Source organism: Phycodurus eques, chromosome 17 (assembly GCF_024500275.1).
Source record: "Phycodurus eques isolate BA_2022a chromosome 17, UOR_Pequ_1.1, whole genome shotgun sequence".
Taxonomy (NCBI): Eukaryota; Metazoa; Chordata; class Actinopteri; order Syngnathiformes; family Syngnathidae; genus Phycodurus; species Phycodurus eques.
The window spans coordinates 20,929,036-20,947,341 of record NC_084541.1 but is presented as its reverse complement, the minus strand read 5'-3'; the positions used below and the strand labels follow the sequence as shown (position 1 = coordinate 20,947,341).

The 18,306-nt window shown below is 44.5% G+C and overlaps 3 protein-coding genes across 3 annotated transcripts; 2 read left to right on the top strand and 1 right to left on the bottom strand.

Moving 5' to 3' along the window:
• The first annotated feature begins 93 nt into the window (after positions 1-93).
• Positions 94-5,001, top strand: cfap298 (cilia and flagella associated protein 298). The gene is made up of 8 exons (XM_061702614.1): positions 94-182; positions 590-750; positions 1,304-1,471; positions 1,947-2,014; positions 2,089-2,247; positions 2,913-3,044; positions 3,731-3,826; positions 4,711-5,001. The coding sequence occupies exons 2-8, from the start codon at positions 612-614 to the stop codon at positions 4,819-4,821; spliced, it is 873 nt and encodes a 290-aa protein (XP_061558598.1). The 5' UTR covers positions 94-182; positions 590-611; the 3' UTR covers positions 4,822-5,001.
• Positions 5,002-5,924: 923 nt separating this feature from the next.
• Positions 5,925-10,124, bottom strand: haus1 (HAUS augmin-like complex, subunit 1). Its single transcript, XM_061703118.1, has 9 exons — positions 8,972-10,124; positions 8,740-8,914; positions 8,483-8,618; positions 8,274-8,408; positions 6,828-6,951; positions 6,367-6,432; positions 6,230-6,301; positions 6,102-6,149; positions 5,925-6,032 (listed from the first exon to the last, which is right to left on the bottom strand). The coding sequence occupies exons 1-9, from the start codon at positions 8,990-8,992 to the stop codon at positions 5,988-5,990; spliced, it is 822 nt and encodes a 273-aa protein (XP_061559102.1). The 5' UTR covers positions 8,993-10,124; the 3' UTR covers positions 5,925-5,987.
• Positions 9,664-16,739, top strand: mis18a (MIS18 kinetochore protein A). The gene is made up of 5 exons (XM_061703119.1): positions 9,664-10,243; positions 10,703-10,769; positions 11,284-11,406; positions 12,386-12,488; positions 14,854-16,739. Exons 1-5 carry the CDS (start codon positions 9,874-9,876, stop codon positions 14,923-14,925), a joined length of 735 nt encoding a protein of 244 aa, XP_061559103.1. The 5' UTR covers positions 9,664-9,873; the 3' UTR covers positions 14,926-16,739.
• The last annotated feature ends 1,567 nt before the right edge of the window (positions 16,740-18,306 follow it).

The window sequence follows — 18,306 nt, the reverse complement described above, 5'->3', positions numbered from 1 at the left end:
TGTGTTTTCCATGTAGCGTCAAGTTAATCTGCAGTTCTTCCTTTGGCCTTTGGATGGCAGTAGTGCTGCTTCCCCCATCTTGATGACGATGAAGAAGAATCGGGCCAACGCGAGTTGCTAAGTCACCAGACGTAAACAAATGTGAACGTGTGGCTTTTCGGTCGTCCTTTGCACCGCAACAGGTAAGTGCTAGCTACTAAATTACCAAAATGTGCCACTCAAGACGATCTTAAAGCTGTTCTGATGCCGAAAGGAAGTTGGTAAAAACGTTGGATGTTACTTAATCATTATTTCTTCCATTATTTTTCTTCTCTCGCAGTCAAGTAAATATACAGCAAATGAACTTTTGATCATCATCCTGAATTTTTTTTCTAATCCTTTTTATTGTATCTGTTACAGCTCCGGTGTATGTTATTGTTATGATGATTGCGTAAATGTTCGAGCCTTTAGCTTTAGCCTTTAGCTCATTCTCGAATCTTCCTCGACGGCAATTGCCATGGTTAGGTTGTGTTGTCCCCTGACCCACTCTCACACACACATCGTGGTCGTGTGTCCGACGTTGTTTCTCTCCTTTTCCTTTTTCTTGAAGGAAGGACAGGCTTGATTTGGAAATGGTTATTCTGCACGTCAAGCGGGGGGATGAGAGCCACTTCCTGTTCAGCACCGGCGTGCACGAGCCCGTCGACGTGCTCGTGCGCGACATTACGAACATTTACAACGGCAGGCTGAAAGTCGACCGAATGTGTGCAGGTAAGACTTTTTTTGTTTTTGTTTTTAATTTTTTTTTTTTACCGGATTAATGAATCTAAAACCAGTGTATTACAATTTTGAAAATTCATTGGGTAGCCATATTATCTTATAAGGGAAATATTATGGACTTTTTGTTTGTATACAAAAGCGAATGTAGTGGTAACCCACTCATCAAGTGTGGGGGAAAAAAAAAAAAAATCGATGTTTTTTTTTTTTAATGTATTTTACAATATCTAACAATGTAAATGTTGTACACTATTGAAAACATACATATTGTTAAAAATGCAGCAAGTGTACTCCATTAAAAAAGAGATACTTTTGTTATAAATAAAACCTCTATGTTTACTATTGTTGTAATCCATGCTCACATAATGAAGTTTGAATGTTAGCACTGTGCTTAAATGTACAAAAAAAAATAACTACTTAAAACAATTTCAATAAACACTAGTAAAACAAGTTTTTTTTTTTGTTTGGTCTCTCCAGATTAAAATGTGGCTTCTCTTAAAATTTTTTAAAATAAAATAATAATAATCTTATTTTGTGATCTGTCTAGAGATGGCCGAGCTGGCCGAGCACGGCGTCACGCTGCCACCCAACATGCAAGGGCTGACGGATGAGCAGCTGGTGGACCTGAAGCTGAAGGACGAGTGGGAGGACAAGTGCGTGCCCAGCGGGGGCGCCGTCTTTAAGAAGGACGACGTGGGCCGGCGCAACGGACACGGTGGGGAGAAAGACGTCTTTGAGCTTTCAAAATCAATGGCCTGAACCAGTTCGTATCAAAAGTACCCCTCAAAATTAGCTATCTGGCTTTAAAATTAAACCTCAGATTTGTTTCCCCAAAAGTCATTATAATACATTTTTTTTGTCTTGTGTTGTCCGTGTGTTTGACCAAACCGGCAGCAAAACTTCGCCTTACGAAAGTCCATCCATCCGTTCTCTTCACCGTTTCTTCTCACACGGGTCGCGGGCGCGCTGGCGCATATCCCAGCTATCTTTGGGCGAGTAGGCGGGGTACACCCTGAACTGGTTGCCAGCCAATCGCAGGGCACATACAAACAAACAACCATTCACGCTCACAGTCACACCTACGGGCAATTTAGAGTCTCCAATTAATTAATGCATTTAATTCGTCTGGGAAATGAATAGTTTTGGCTCCATTGTATGAATGATGTATGTTGTCACATTTTCTTTGTCAGCTCCTAATGAGAAAATGAAAGCCGTGCTGCTTAAAACGGTGGACGAGGCAAAGGCCCTCATCTCCAAAGTGAGTCGGCACGTGAATTCTAACTGGATTTTAGCAGTAATCCACAACGTCAGCCCTTTGTTTCCCCTTTGAAGAAACAAGCGGAAGCCAACGTGTGCGTAACCATGGCGATGGTGAGAGAGGCCCTGGCCCAGCTGCGGGGGGCCGTCATGATCGTGTACCCCATGGGGCTGCCTCCTCACGACCCCATCCGCATGGAGTTGGAAGACCGCGAGGATCTGTCGGGGACGCAGGTGAGCCCAGCAGGGCTGTTAAATATTTTTAGACTCGATTATTCCACCGATTATGCCATCGATTAATCGGACAAACATTTATTTAGCATTATTAAATGAGAAAATGTGCACGGGAGGTGCATGTATTATTGTTGTCCACCTGGGGTCGCCATCCTCACGCTCCACACTGTAATATCTGTGACTTTGAGTGTGTGTGTGGCTTTAAAAGGCGGGGCTTGTCCTGGTGGGCGTCAGCAAATGAGAGTGTAGCGTTGACTGACGTGAGCTCGCGTTAGCGGCTGATCACTGCGGAGCTTCTATATTTTTCTGGTAATCGAATGCTTCGAGTGACTCGATAATTTTTTTCAGCTCCGAAATTATGAACCAGTAAAAGAAACAACAAACCAACGACTCCTTCTTACCTCATCTTTGGGCTAATTAAAAGCTCGGATACGATTGTGCCGTAGATCATTCAAATCTAACATCCTAAATGAATAACTTCCGTTTTTTTATAAAGAAAATAAAACATGTCTCGTCCACACCAGAAAGTTTTGTTGAGCAGCAAAAAGTTTTTCATGAGCATGAAAAACTTTTTGCTCATGTGTAAGTTTCCCGGCGTCCTCGTAAAATGTTCTTGTGCACACGAGGAACGTTTTGCTGATCACGAGAAATGTGCTTTATTTTAGGCGTCGCTGCTGGTGCTGGAGGAGTCCGAGTGCCAGCTGTGGTGGGCGGCCAAGGAGTTGCAGAAGGGCAAGAAGCTGCAGGACTATATCGGCAAGAACGACAAAACCAAGCTGATGGTCAAGATCCAGAAGGTGAGACCACACGGAGCCACTCGCATGTCACAGCTTTTTTTTTTTTGCACTTTGTGTTGCAAAGTGAAAGAAAAAAATTCAGCAATTCAGGTACTGTGATGCCCGCGCACGTGGGCACGGAGAGCCACAGTCGCCAACTTTATCAGTTTTTCAGTTGTTTATTCAACGGACCAGCGAACTCGAACTACTGATGTCACTCATTAGGCCTCACCCCTTAACAACACGGGGTTGTACTACAGTCTGTAAAGTAATAACACTATAAAATCAGTTTTTATTGATTTACATTCTCTTTTCTACAATTTTTATTGTTATTCAATATGTAGCAAAATCAAATAAATGTATTAATCTCTTACGTCAAGGTCCAACTGTATAATGTCATATAATTGCCGTTTATGAGCTTGGGCAAGGTTTGACGGTCCACAGAGCGCCATTGTAAGTCCACTGACAATTGAAATTAAAAGCGATAGTAGACCGTCTTTTAGTTGTGTACACACAACGCTGACATTGTCGCCGTTGTGTCGAGAGCTAAGAAAATAAATACCCATCAGACCCATCAGTAGGTGAGCAACGGCTCATTTGAGACCCCCAAAGTTTCAACAGGACTCTGATAAGAGGGCCGTCGTCGTTGATACTGTGGCTATTTTGAGTCGGACATTTTGTGACAATGTGGTGCTGTTGCCCCGCAGAAAGGGCAGGGGGCGCCGGCGAGGGAGCCTCTGGTCACCAATGAGCAGCACAAGCAGATGATGATGCATTACTACAGGAGGCAGGAGGAGCTCAAGGTGAGCCAAAATCCTCACAAAAGTCCATCAAGGTGACACTTTTGAATGCAGTGCAGTGCTGCCAAGTGACCATGACAATTTTCTCTCAAATGTATAACTTTTTCCGAAAAAGAAGAATCTTTTTTTCATTTTCACAAAGAGATGATCGTCTCGTTTCTTGACAAGTGTGCGAGAACAGGCGCAAAGGAAAACTTTCAAAAGTGTGTTTTAAAACGTATTTTCCCGAACCAACTTTTTCTAGTATCGCGGATGGAACGTTGTCTCTATGGTGCCTCAGCATACACATGAAATATGAATTCAAACGGTCCACGCATTCCTGAGCTCTAGACGTTTTTCTGCCGAGAGGCTTGAAATCGGCTCGTTGGAATTGGTAGAAAGTCGCTTTCTGGGGGTCCAAATCGCCAAAATACGGGAGCTTTAAAGTTTTTAAAACATGAGAGGAGTAAAGGCTTCTTTATACTCTCCCGCAGAGGCGAGCGCGCTGATGTGTGTGTGTGTGTGTATATATATATTAGTATAAAGAGGCCTTTTTAAAAAAAATATATAAAATTCAACATTTTATATCGCTGATTTTCAGCTATTCATTTATCACACTGAATACTTTTCAGACCCACCGCGATAAATGGGTTGACTGTTGTATTTTATTACTCATAAATGCATTGTACACAAACAAACCATTTTCTCTTAAATGTACAACCTTTCCTAGAAATGGGAGTTTTCGTTTCATCTCCGCAAAGTGATGTGATACGATCACCCCCCAGTGCGAGAACAAGAGCTGAGGAATACTTTAAAAAGTGGCATCTAACAAGTTTCAATGTTTATTTAGAAGGAAAAACACCCGACAAACATTGACGCACTGTACTTTTGTCCAAATGATTTTCCAGAAATTAGATGAGGCCGACGACGACAGCTACATGGACTCGGAATGGTCGGACCGGCAGGCCCTCAAAAGACAATTTCAAGGCCTGAGCAACATTAAATGGGGGCCCAGGTAACGGTTTTGACTTCCTCCGACAGGGTTGCCGTTTCCTCGCTTTCTTCCCTGACGCCTTCCTGCCAACCAACAACTGAACGCCATTCGCCCACACACCCGATGATGTCACACTTTGATCCCATTAAATAAACGGCTTGAAGGTCGTTCAAGTGTGGACCTTCATCCCGTGTTTATGTTGTTACACCTTTCCTTTCTTTGTCCCGCCGCAGGAAGAACGTTTTGGAAAAACCGAAGGCCGTCGCTTTTGTGAGATCGCTTTGCGAAAGTTTTTTTTTTTTTGCAGGTGTAAATAGAGTGGTATCTTGACTTCAGGGGTGCAACGATAATTGACAATCGATAATAATTTTGACATGACGATTAATCATTTAGAGACCTTGTTTAACTTAAACACCAACGGTGGAGCAACACATTGACTATCATAATACTTAAAGGCATATATTCTTTAGCCTCTGCAAAAATATGTATATTATCACATCTTACTAAATCCCTAAAAAAATCCTTTTTTTTTTTTCCTTTTAGTTTGTTGTTTTTTTTGGTGGTTTATCGCCACTTAAGAATGTTTTTTTCCTTCACTGCAGTTCGAATGGGTGTGAATTATCCACTGATTTTCACTGTCCACGCGGTGCCTATCCTGTTCTCATTTTGCCCCGTCCAATAAACGGCCAGCGGGGCTCTGCTTTCCCACGTGCCGGAGCGTCCTGGATTCTAGTCACACTTTTGCAGCTTGAGACAACAGTTCAAGCTTAATCTTCAGCAGGCAATACATGTCGGTAAGTAGAAAAAGCGCTGAAATAACAAAACGCGTAGGATTCTTTGCTCTCGAGCAAGATGGTCAGCGTGGATACTTTTTGTGACATTTTCCCGATGAGAGCCTTGGCTCAAAGTTTGGAAACGTAAGCTCAGGATCTTTCCCAAGCAACACTGCCGAGAGTTTTGTTCCCCCCCCGAGTCAGTATTCAACCTTCTATCATTCTGGTGAAAATATGTTCCCAAATGTTCTCTTAAAACAAGACATTGTTGACAATGAATGAATGTGTACAATTTGTCATCGACTCAAATTTTGAGGCCTTGGCGGAGGTCTGCGCTCTTCCGAGTGACGTGTAACAAAAGACAAAACGCTCGTTCCGTTTGAAGTTTATTTGTAAAATATCCTTTCGGTGTCAGAGTTCACTTGAAGTCCACGTGCGTCTCCAGCCGGGAGTCGAGCGCCGCCTAGAGAGACGAGAAAAGATTCAAGGACGGAAGCTTTTTCATTTGCACTCGAGCAACTCGTCGACTTGCCAGCTCTCTTTTGGCCTCTTCGATTTTGACTCGAGCCAGAGACGGACTCTGTGGTGGCGGGAAACATTTCACGTTCAACAAAACAAAGGCGTGGTCCATTCAAACCTTTCCACTGGTGCGTAACCCACCGCGCTGAGGTCCAGGAAAGGCTCCAGTTTCTTCTTCAGCGGAACCGTTTCTGTCTTCAGTGCGTTCACTTCCTGTTCGGAGGAACAAAACGGGAAGTTCGAGGTCTGCAGAATTTGATTTTGTAGCCTGAGCTCACCTCCGAGAGTCGGACCAAAGCTTGATGGCTGAGCGGCTCCTTCATGTTCCTGGAAGCCAGCTGCGCCTGAGCCGACGACACAAAAACGAACGGCGTCGTCGCACAAGTCGTTTGTAACGATCGCAATTCGGAAAACATAACGCGCTTGCTCAAAGTTTCCGTTTTTTTCCCACGCTTGTGTAAATGGTCAGTCGTCCGGGTTGTCACGGTAACTTGCTTTCTCCTTTCAAACCATCCCCGCCCAAAACAAAATTTAAAAGAAAGATTCTTTACAGATAACTACAATAATAATGTTTTGTTGTTATTAAAATGTGTGTAGCCGCCCATCTTTGATAAATTAACATTTTCAATATTCAACATCATAAAACGAGCTGTCGTCTTTTACGCCGGTTTCTCATGTTGAGTCGCACGGCAAAAATATCGACTGCTTTTAAAGCACAGGCCGCGTTTGGATTGCGTACCTCTTGGCCCTCCCGTCTGGTGCGGATCTCTTTCGCCTTGGCCTCGAGGAAGTCCATGTTGAGCATGCGCTCCTCCACTTTGGCGCTCTCCGCCGCTTGAGCCTGACGCGTTTTGCTCACGTCCCTGCCGGGGACCCAAGCACAGGTTGCCCGCTTTTTCGGGAGGCCAAAACCATTTCGGAGCAATCAAAAGTCAGGTTCTCTCGAAAAGAGCTTGGGGGGGGGGGAGCCCAGTTTTTCAAGAACAGTCTTTTTTTTTTTTTTATATATTTCAAAAAAATGTGTACTCTTACAAGAAAGTCGTTTAGAATTTTTAGATAAATTGGCATATTTTCAAGAAAGTCATATTTCTCCAGGAAAAAAATGGTCATCTTCAAGATGTAATTACAAACTTTCAGAAATTGTGCTGAAGTCATACATTTGAGGGGGGGGAAAAAAGAAATTCTCTCTTTTAAAGAGAGAATTCTTTTTGGGGAGTAAAAATGTGTGGTTTGCAGAGAAAAGATTGGAGTCAAATAAAATCACATTTTTAAAGAAAAAGACATTTTCAAGGAGACAAGGTTTAATCTTACTAGAACAAAGTCATAGATGTTTGAGAATAAAGTTGTTTACGGGAAAAAAATCTGAGAAGTTGTCATCTTACAGTAACCGCATATTCGAAATTTTTCTTCTAGAATACAATTTTAAGAAGTTTAAAAAGGGAAATTTTCTTTTTGAGGGGGGAAAAAAAACAAGTCGTATTTCCAGAATAAACTGCATGCTCTGTATGAAGAAAAGTACGGTCATGCTCAAAAGTGTCGGAACCTCAGGGCTGCCAATGTTTTCAGCCATGACGGTCTAAATTTTCCTGAGCGTCTGACATGAAATCAGACCAAACGCTTCCTGTTTTAGGTCAATTAGGATGACCAAAATTATTAGAAGAATAAGAGAATGATGTTTCGGTACAAATATACATATAATAGAAAACGCAGTCATGGCTAAAAATATTGGCAACCCACAGTTGCATTCATGTGTATTTTCCAAAGGGGAAGAAAAAAAAAGTCTTCAAGAAAGTCATTTATTTCTAGGGCGGAAAAATAGTCAGTTAATTTAGAGATAGATTGAAGAAAATAGGTTGTAATCTTACAAGAATAAATGTTCCTTATTTTGAAAGGTGTATATTTTCATGAAAAGATCACAGTTAACATAATTATATGTTTGCAGGGAAAAAAAACATTTAGGGACTAGAGCAGGAATCTTGCGAGACCAAAGTCATTTTTTGGAGAAAAAGTTGTATATTACGGAGGAGAGAGAGAGAGAGAGAAAAAAAAAAAAAAAAAGAGTCTTGTTTTCGATTACTAAAGTCGTTATTTTCAAGTGAAACGGTCGTAATCTTATGAGGGAAACGTATCATATTTTCTCAGGGGGAAAAAAAGACGCGCGTTTGCGAATATCGAGTGTGCGTACGCTTGCAGTTGTCCTCCGAGCGCCATCGTGTCGCTCAGCTTCTTCCCGAGGACCAGCAGCCCCCGGTCCAGCTTCCTCTCGGACTTCTCCGCCTCCAGGAGCTCGTCGGTCAGACGGTTCAGCGCCGGCATCAAACTGCGAAACGCGGCCTGCGGCGTTACTCGGCGGCGGCGCTTTCTGGCATGAGCGATATGTGCGGCCCCGCGTACCTGTAGAGCGACGTGTCTCTGGTGGCCAGAACCGCGGCGATGTCCACCAGCGAGGCCAAGTAGTCCGCGCAGGACTCGGACAGGCTGGCGTAGGACACGCCCAAACTTTGGACCAGAACATCGTGGAGGTGAGCGCCTGCGGGACCACAATGAACATGGCCGCCGTCAAATTTCAGACCGCGAGTGGGAGCCACGTGCTTAATATTTGACAAGATATATATTCGTCCAATCCAAACCGAACGTGGCGTTTGCCTCACCGTCAGCCCGGTACTCGGCCGCTTTGTGTTTGCGGTCTTGGGCGAGCAGGTCGGCGCGGCGGCAGCTCGCCTCGGCGGAACGGGCGAGCTGCTCCAAAATGTTCACCGTCCGCGCGTTCATCTCGAACGGAGGAACCTCCTCGTCGCCGAACGCCGCCGCCAGCCAGCGGTTCACCTGGACCGAGTCGCAGCATGAGCACAGCAACAAAGGCAAGCAGACGCGACTCGTTACCTTTTGGATCTTTTCACACATGGCCGAGGGATGAGAATTTGTTGACGACGCGCGGTCGAGTCAACGGCGACGTCTGCTTGCCATCTTCGCGCTGCGGACGTTGCCCGAAGCACTTCCGGATTGTTTTCCCCAACTTTCCGGGTTATTGCCCAATCGCAAGAAAGGATCCGTGTACTTCCGCCTTTTTCCTCTCGCGTAAATGTTAGATTCAAATTAGTTAGTTCAAAGCTTACGTCGATCCTGAATGAATACATACATAAATAATAACAATAATAATGACTTTAAATTCTGTTTTTCGCGTCACGTTACCGAAACACAAAGAATAATCACCCAAAATATGAACAACTTGTGGAAATCAGCTCCCCAGAAAATATGTCATTGAAAAATCAAACGAATGCGTAATGTTCCGTGGACGATATTGCATGCCTGTTTGAAAGAAGGGACGTTTAAGGGGTGTAAGTATTAAGTATCATGGGTGTTGTCTTTTCGGGTTATACCCAATTATTTATTGATACAAAACTAATGCTGTCCTTAAATTGTGATCAATAGCTTATACGTACACACTAATATTCTTTGTCGAGAAATAATCATTTAAAACGAAGAAATAAACCTTGGTTTCCGTCAGCACATCTGCGGGTTCAAATCCCTGCGATTGGCTGGCGACCGGTTCAGGGTGTATCCCGCCCCTCGCCCGGAGTCAGCGGGGCTTAGGCCCCGGCACGCCCGCGACCCGCGCGAGGAGAAGCGCTACGGAAAATGGACGGATGTGTGTTTTCCACCGCGAACGAAGATGAATCGCTCTTGCTAAAACGACGTGGCGTAATCGGCTCTCCTCCAGAAGAAATCGCGAGAAAAATGTCGTTGCGAGGTGGAACGACATTGTTGCGTAAAACGGTTTTAGAATGATTACATTTGAAGATGTAACGGACAGCCGGTCGTTTGGCGCTCGCAATAAAACGAGCAGGAACGCGCAGGGTGGTGAAGCATCTCGCTTCCTTCTCTCGCCAATTTCCGTCCTGGCGCCGCGAAGATTCAAAAACAAAATGGCGACGGGCGGCAAGTGTCCAACGCACAGCGTGCAAAGTGTCAACAGGACGTTCGAAACGTACAAAGCGGACTCGTCCGTCGTCGAGGAGAGGCTGTTGCAACTCAAGGTGGACGACGACGTCGACGGCCCGATGGTGTTCACTTGCGGAAAGTGCAAGTTGCCCGTCGGGGATTCGTTGTCGTGGGACGGCAGCGAAGACGCCCAAAATCAAATTCAGCTCAAGCGTAAGTTGTTTTTCATTCCAAGTGCACAAGCTAGCTTGGGGGAAACAAAAACGAGGCGACCCGTTTGGTGCGTTCGCGCTCCAATTTCCTTCGACGTCGCCTCCACAAACTTTGGATGCGGTGGCAAAGATGGCCGCCACGCTCATCGAGTGCGATCCCAATGTCGGGACATTGGGATTATTTGGGGAACCGCTTCAAGGATGCTTTGAGGCTTGTGCACAAGTTTCAATGTGTGACGTGTCGGTCGAAAGCGAGATGTTACGTGACCTAAATCGAACGCAACGCCGGCCGTCATCTCCATTTCAACAGGTACGTTGATTCGAGCGGACCTTTCCGTTGCTCGGATTAATGGCGCAGACGCCCGAATGGACGACAGCGCTTCGGAGCTGACGTTAGCTAGCCGGCTGGCGACGAGCGGTGCGCTGAGGCGACGTCTGACGTGTTTGTTTTGGTCTTCAGGGGTCTCGGACAACGTGCTGATGGCGAAGGACGCTCGTCTGCACGAAGCCTGCAAAGGTTCTCTGTGGTAAGAAACTTCCCACATGGCGTTCCTTGACATTGGTCGGTCGCACGTTTCAGTCATTTTGGGTGTTTTCGCGCAGCGCATAGTAGAGCTTTGCAGGTCTGCCTCACATTCCAAACAAACGGTAGTGGACTTCGATGCAGGAATAACGTCGGCACCTTTTGATGTGCCTGCCAATTTGCATGGGTAAATAGTTTTTGGAGATGTCTTCGGGCCTGGACTCTCATCAAATGTGTGATTTCTTTTGAAAAGATAGGACGTTAAGCGCTTTTGTTGGTGTTCACCGTGCCGCCATGTCAACGCCGTTCGTTCAAAAATAAAAAGCTTTTGAGAACTTTTGGAAGTTGATCGGATCAAACGTCGAGGAGGAGTTCGTTCAAACACGACCTCGATAAAAGACGGAAAATGAGGCAAAATTTGAAGGTCACTCATGAAATTCCAACTTCTTGTTTCGGGTATGCCCCACGATTCTTTTTGTACGGCTCGATCTGGAATCTTTCCATCGCTTTTTCGCCAGTCTGATCGTGGATTTGGTGTGTGGCGGATGCCGCTCGGTCCTCGGGATGATCTACAAGTCCACGCCCAAGAACTTGGACCACAAGAGATACAAGTTCTGCTTCGACGTGGCCCACATCGACAGGTAGCCTTCAAATTTTGCATTCAGGATTCCGAGAATTGTTTGGGGGGGGGGTTATTGTACGACAAGGCACATTTAGATTCTGTTGTGTGCGGTGATCGACTGCTTTTTTTTTTTCCTTTACTGTTTATTTTAGTACAAATTTTTTAGGTCATCACCAGAGTTGCACGTTGAAGAAAGAAATGTAGAGTCAGTAGGATGACGGATCAAATGTGTTTTCATTGACTTTGAGAAAGCGCTTGCATTTTGAAAGAGAGGCTTGAAATTGCAGCAACTGACGGAGAAAATATAACAAATATAACAATCCATGAACAGAAAAATGAAATAAGAAAATGTATATATATATTTTTTTTAAATGTCCACATTAAATCACTTAGTGAGCAGAATAATGGCAATAAATCTATACACAAAAAATAAACTGGACAACTCATAAGGGCAGCCTGAGTTGAGTAAAAAAAAAAAATAATCAAAAAATGTTTTGCTTTTATGTCCACAATAATTATCAGCCTCACTGAGAAGAAAATGTAATTGTAATAATAAACAGTGCAAAAAAAGTGTTCATTTCACAAAATAAATCAATGAAAAGAAAAGCCACAATTGCATCCTGAGTGAGCGGAAAATCTAAGTACAATAACGAATAAATATCTGCAACATATAGCACCCTGACAGAAATATAATAATAATTACAAATATCCCTTTTAAAGAAATCCACAACAAATAGAACCCTGACAGAGATGAAAATGGAACTCAAATAATGTAATAGTCATAAAAGCCTTTATTTCGCTTCCTCCACCCAGCAGAAATGTTTGTTTATTGTGTAACCACATTTTGAATAGTCACGTAATAATAATAAATACAACGTGCATGTGTTAAGGTTGTCTCACATTTACGAACTAAAACATGTTTGAGATGTGCACAACATCCTTGACATAATTGATTGAAAGTGGATGTTTTGGATTGGATTGAGTTTTCACTTTTGCAGTTACGTGCTGGGCTCGGCGAGCACGACGTTGTCCGCGGAGGCCGGCGAGGAGCGGCCGGTGACTCTGGAGTACCGAGGCCAAGTCGAGCGCCAGCTCGCTGAGGTAACGAAACAAACCTCATCAATGACATCACCGCGCGGCAGCTCATCTCGGCAAACGTTTGTTTCTTCGTTTAACCTCAAAATAAAAATAGCTTTTAAGAAATGGGGAAAAAAATAGATATGTATAACAATTTTTCCGTCAATTCTTGGAATTAGTTTTTTAAAATGATGTTTAGGAAGAGGAGGGCGTTTACCTTCCTGCTTAATGGCCTTTGTTTGGTGGAGGGAAACGGTTCTCAAATGGGCCTGTAGGAGGCGCTGTGGTCGAGCCTTCTTCCTCAAGCGGGGACAAAAAACTGAGAGCGTGTGCAGGAATCTTTGTTACAGGAGAAAAACATGTCGTCGTCGTCGTCGTTGTTGTACATGTGCTCAGCTGGCCGGAAATGTTGCGCAAGAAGAAAAGCGTCGACAGGAAATCAATTCGGATTGATTTTGATGAGGGGCTGTACCTAATCAAGTGGCCAGTCAATTTCCATCGTCCATTTGTGTGGACGCAACAACGTGAAGGCCAAGTGTGAAGATTGTTTACTGTCGACACGTGGGCTTACTCAAGGACGTGTGAGTGAAGATTGGAGTTGGCATGGCGCCACTTTACCTTGCGGCAATGAAGGGGCATAGCCCACATTGTCCAGGCTGGCAAATATGCAGTTTGCTTGCTGTTGACGCACAAAGCTTTTAGTTAACGGTACCGCGTTACCTGGTGTCAACAAAGGGACTTAGGCCATATTGCCCAATTTAGCAAATATGTAAAGTTTGCCTACTGTTGACACATGAGTTAAATTGGTGAGGAATGACCAAAGCTTTTAGTTGACATGACATGCAACAAATGTTCATGTGAAACATTGGTTACCGCAGCATACGTTTTTTTTTTTGGGGTCCCAGCAGAGCTTTTCGGCAGACATTTTGTGTGGCGCTATTTTTGAATTCCAGTTAAACAATATTTTAATGAATACCATGTTAGCGCTTTACCATGTGTCAACTAAGGGGCTTGTCAAGTTTGTTTGGTACTAAGACTTTGCATGTAAATTCTCTCGAAAGCCCTTCTGCCTTGCTTGCCAGGTGCTGCTGTTTTGCTTAGCATCAATGTTCAAATGGGGCTATATTTTCTGTAAACATTTTAAATCAAATTCTGACTTGATTTGAGGTGCGAGGGTCGGCCTCGCCCTTTTCTTTCCGGGAGGTCCGTTCCCAACTACTGTTCATTGAATTGGTTGTGTTGCGCGTTTAGCTAACATGTATTTTTCCTGGTGTGTGTTGAGCCGATGTAACGCGCCCGACAAGCTCGCACGTGCGATCTCGATATCCGTCCCGGCCGTCGGACTTGCAGACTTTTGTTTGGCTTTCACCCTAAAATAAACATTTTAATAGTAAAGGCCAATAACCGCAAACATTTATTGGAAATAAACAAAATGTAAAAAAAAAAAAAAAAAGGGGGGGGGGAAATAAAATAATGTACAGTGGAACCTCGATGGAACGGACTAATGGGGGCGGGGTTCATCCGATAAAGCCGATTGTCCATTTAATTGAAGCACTATGCACCCATATTACTGTACAGTACAAAATTGTTCTTTTGTATTTTTTGTGTGGCTTAAAAAGCCCAGTACAGTACAGAGTTATTGTAAATAAATATAAAAAAGGTTTAAAATATTTGACAGTTTCCCCTTTTATCCAAACTTACCACGCCGGTGTGCTTGGTCATGGTGACATTGTTGACGTGCAGTTCTCATCGTTGGCGAGTCGCTTTTCTGAACCTCGAGGAATTGGTGTGCTTCCTAGTTCCAAATCTGTTGTCAAAGGTGAACGGCTTTGACAAAAAAAAATTACTGTACCAAAAATAGCATGTTCTAGACTACAAAGACTTTTATGTTTTGTACACTTCAGAGCCATGCCGCTCTCTCTCGTTATACACAAAAGACGATAGATAAAACCATCGTCATCGCGTGGCCGCCGCGTCAATGCCCCGCATTCATCATGGTCGCCACGTAGGCATGGGTTGGCACAACCTTTGGAATTAGATCTAGTCATATTTTATATCTGTGACCCGGAAGGAAATGCGTCAGTCCCATTCTCTGCCTGCGTTACGCCAGTAAACAACAGTGGGCAATTTTGGAACTAACAGACTTGGAAACTCATTTTGGACACATTGTTCAGTCCCGACGGTCCATTTTGTCCGATATCGGTTGTATCGGGGTCCGTTATAACGAGGTAAAACTGTAAAACAAAGCGAAAGTTTCATTGAAAAATGAATATAATAAAAGGATGACAATGTCACAAAGTGAATATTGTTTGTCCCCCATTCTCTGCGCCTCCTCCCCTGTTTTCCAAATGATCTTCCTGCGGCTCCTTTGACTTGGCCCCGCCCCCAGATGAAGCTGCTGCTGGTGTCGATGGCGCGACATGTGGAGGAGCTGGAGAGCGCCGTTCGGGACAAGGCCTGACCGCGTCAGACAAAAGGCTCGCTCGCTCGCGCCTCCTCCTCCTCGAGGCGAAATTGGCGCCGTCGGCAGTTCGGGCATCGATCGGGACGCCTTTCGTCGTCGTCGTCGTCCTCCTCCGCCGTGCTTGTTTGTGCTCATGCTGTTCGTTGTTCAGTTGTGTTCGCAGTTAAGCAAATAAAATGTTTTCCACATCAGCGCTCCCCAACCTTCACCATTTGGACAGATTGGCGCACTTTGAAACAAATGAATGAAAGAAAGAATTCAAAATCCAAATCAGCGTCACGCTAAATGTTGTTGTGGTCTTTTGAGGCGGAAGCTTGGGCTCCATCGTCAAAACATTTTGGCGGCTTGGTTCCTTCTCTCGCGAGCCCGTCTTCCCAAGATTCGGTGGGTTTGGCGGCCGAACCCCAAGTCGGACTCCGCAGATTGGTCCTCTGCTTCTTGCAAGTTGTGGCCTCTTCTGTTTCCAAGCTTTCCAAACATGAGTTTTTGTGTTGGGATGTGAAAGTGCAAGTTGTGTGTACAACGCGCGCTAAGACTCGTCACTTGAAGTCATGCGAGAGCCTGGTGAGGTGCTGCTGTTTTGGTTAGCAACAACGGTCACATGTGCTCAGCTTTTGTTGTTGCGTCAGTTAAGCAAATGTTGTCGAGTGTTTTCAGTGATCCGGATAATCTGCGAGGGTTTTCTTCTTATCCGGTCGGAGCATCCACAGGCGGGCGGATTGACTTTTGCCTTTCGGTCGACGATGCGGCGCCTCGGCGTGCTCGCGGTTGACGCGCGGGCTGACCTGCAATGTGCCTAGCAACACTTCCTGGCGAGGCGTCCTCCCGTCGACCCTCCCCCGACCATCATCATTCATCATCCGCCGCGTCCAACCAGCACGCCGTATCCTTGGAGCGGTCGCCACGGCAACAGGCACCACGTGCTACATCGGCTCCCTGTTGCGGGAGGGGCTCGCGGCTAATCTGTGCGCGCGCCCGTGTGGTGTTTTTCTCCCGACTAACCACACCCTCCCTCCCAGGCCGCAAACAACAAAACACGCCGCAACGTTTTTGTGCTTGAGCATCTCGTGTTGTTTGCAGACGGATGTGCGCACACGCGGCTGACACGCGGCGTGGGGCCCGATTCAATCTATTAAAACACTAATGCAGCCCGTGTGTCAAATGGTCAGACGCCAGTTGTGCCTTTGAAGTGCATTTATGTTCCTGAAAGATTGTAAATATGTTTTGACTATATATGAGGTGACCCAAATGATGTAAACATATCTGAGGTGACCCTAAACATATAGGGTGGCCCTTAATGCGTTTTTCTATGTGAGCTAACCCTAACGATGCGATGTGATCCTAAACGTGTGACTATATATGCGGTTACTATACTACAGTATATGAGAGGTGACCCTAAAGACGTACTTTACTTGGCCCATGTGAGGTGAGCAACATATTTTCGGATACCGCGTGTTCGACGTCCCACGTGTGTGCGCGTATGGTGTGTTGTGTGTGTGAGGCTTTGCACACGTTGCACAGCTTGCCGCCTTTATTGCACCACTTGTCGTGTGGCCCAATCAGCTCGGCCATAAGGCAAGCACCCGCCCCCCCCCACCCCCCCACCCAATTGAATTATGCAAAGGCTTCGCCCCCCCCCCTCTCTCCCCCACCTCCCTTCCACCTATGAGGGAGCCATGTTGCCATGGAGGCAATGAAGCTTCCATCGGCCAATCACGTCGTCAGCCGCCTGCCGTCGCCGACCAATGTCGGCTCGAGCTGTCGCCACAGACACCGGCGCCTGATTGGCTCACAGCACCTATTTGATGACATTTTCAGGTTTTTTTGTTTTGTTTTTTTTTATGACAAGAGAAAGTGGGGAAAAAAACCATCACGGAATTCCACCTGTTTGGGATGTTGTAAAATAAAAATGTTTTTACTACATTAATAACTCAAAATGGATGTGTAAGACACTTGTAGTAGCACGTGGAGCCTTTTAATCGAGTCAACCATTGTTCAGCGTCTCTAAAATAGTAGCAAAGAGAGAGAGAAAAAAAACAGCCACACCCGAAACTAAAAATCGTAATAATAATAATACATACGCTGGTTGATACGCATAATTTTCAGGAAGCAATGAGGTGGGGGGAAAAACTACTGAAATTGTTACCCCAAAAAAAATCATTTAATGTAATGATAAGAACAGATGATTGAATAAAAACTAATACATTGGTTTATACAGATGCTTTTCATGAATAAAGGCTGTGTAACTAAAACAAATAAAATAAAAAAAAAAGGCAATGTCATGTATTTTATTCATTGAAAACAAATGTAATACTGTCAGTGCATATACAGACAATGGCGCATTCCTGTTCTCTACGACTTTGAGTGTCTTCAATGAAGCTAACGTGTGTTTATAATCAAGTCCGATAGCTGACAATAAATGCAGAGAAGTTCATCAAATGAGAAAATGATCATCAATATTGTAATCAGTCATGTTAGCAAAGACACAGCTTATTCTCATCTTTTTGTTTTGAAGAAGAAAGTGTTCATTCCCTGATAAACAAGTCTGCACTAATCGAATCGAATCGAATCGAATGTGTGCGTGCGTGACGTACAACACGCGCACGTGTTCATTGTAAATGACGTCAAATCGTCTCCGGCAAACATCTGCTTGTTTCGCCAAACAAACACACATTCATGTCGTCGTGCAAATGCGTGTGTGGTTATTGTCCTACCCCAGAGCAAAAACATTTGATTTTGAAGGACATTACAGCGAGTTTAACGTTTTAATATTAGTATTAGTGCGATTACAAGTTATGTCAAAAGTCACAATTTTCTATTCATCTTGACCAGGAATTATTGTTTTATAAGAGCAAGAACCCTTTTGATTTTCAATTAGTTATTATTTATTGTTATTGTGATGAACAGTTACACGTTTCAAGTCACATCTCAAAGGGTGATTAGAAATATTGTTGTTATCAGCGCAAGAACACGATTGATTTTGAAGGATACTGATCCACGATTTTGCATTTTGTTCAAGTTTAAAGTTCAAATTTGACTTCCTGTCAAGTCACGTCTCAAAAAGTTGCCATTTTCTTCTTTACCGAGGAATATCGTTCCTATCGGAGCAAGCGCACGATTGATTTTGACGGGCTGTGGCTTTTGAACTCGGCACATAAACAAAAGGATCTGGAACCAGACGCGTTTTTTTTGTTTTTGTTGTTTAAATCCACTTACGACCACGCCGACCGTGTCATCCTCGGCATGTGTTGACTGTCGGTCGGGTGCCCCCCGCCCGCCCTTTGTACCCCCGTTTGTCTGGTTAGGCCAGTGTTGAGCCAAAGAGGTTTAAGTGGAGCCACAGCTGAGTGGATTAAGGTCTACAGTTTGTGTTCAGGA

Bases quoted from the DNA above. Each gene is read 5' to 3' on its own strand.
- mis18a (XM_061703119.1), top strand. From the start codon at position 9,874: ATGATTACATTTGAAGATGTAACGGACAGCCGGTCGTTTGGCGCTCGC. The intron at 10,770-11,283 runs GTAAGAAACTTC...CTTTTTCGCCAG, and splicing joins GCCTGCAAAGGTTCTCTGTG to TCTGATCGTGGATTTGGTGT. The intron at 11,407-12,385 runs GTAGCCTTCAAA...TCACTTTTGCAG, and splicing joins GACGTGGCCCACATCGACAG to TTACGTGCTGGGCTCGGCGA.
- cfap298 (XM_061702614.1), top strand. From the start codon at position 612: ATGGTTATTCTGCACGTCAAGCGGGGGGATGAGAGCCACTTCCTGTTC. The intron at 751-1,303 runs GTAAGACTTTTT...TGATCTGTCTAG, and splicing joins AGTCGACCGAATGTGTGCAG to AGATGGCCGAGCTGGCCGAG. The intron at 2,015-2,088 runs GTGAGTCGGCAC...TCCCCTTTGAAG, and splicing joins CAAAGGCCCTCATCTCCAAA to AAACAAGCGGAAGCCAACGT.
- haus1 (XM_061703118.1), bottom strand. From the start codon at position 8,992: ATGTGTGAAAAGATCCAAAAG. The intron at 8,619-8,739 runs GTGAGGCAAACG...GTGGTCCCGCAG, and splicing joins GGCCGAGTACCGGGCTGACG to GCGCTCACCTCCACGATGTT. The intron at 6,433-6,827 runs GTACGCAATCCA...TCGTCGGCTCAG, and splicing joins CCAGACGGGAGGGCCAAGAG to GCGCAGCTGGCTTCCAGGAA.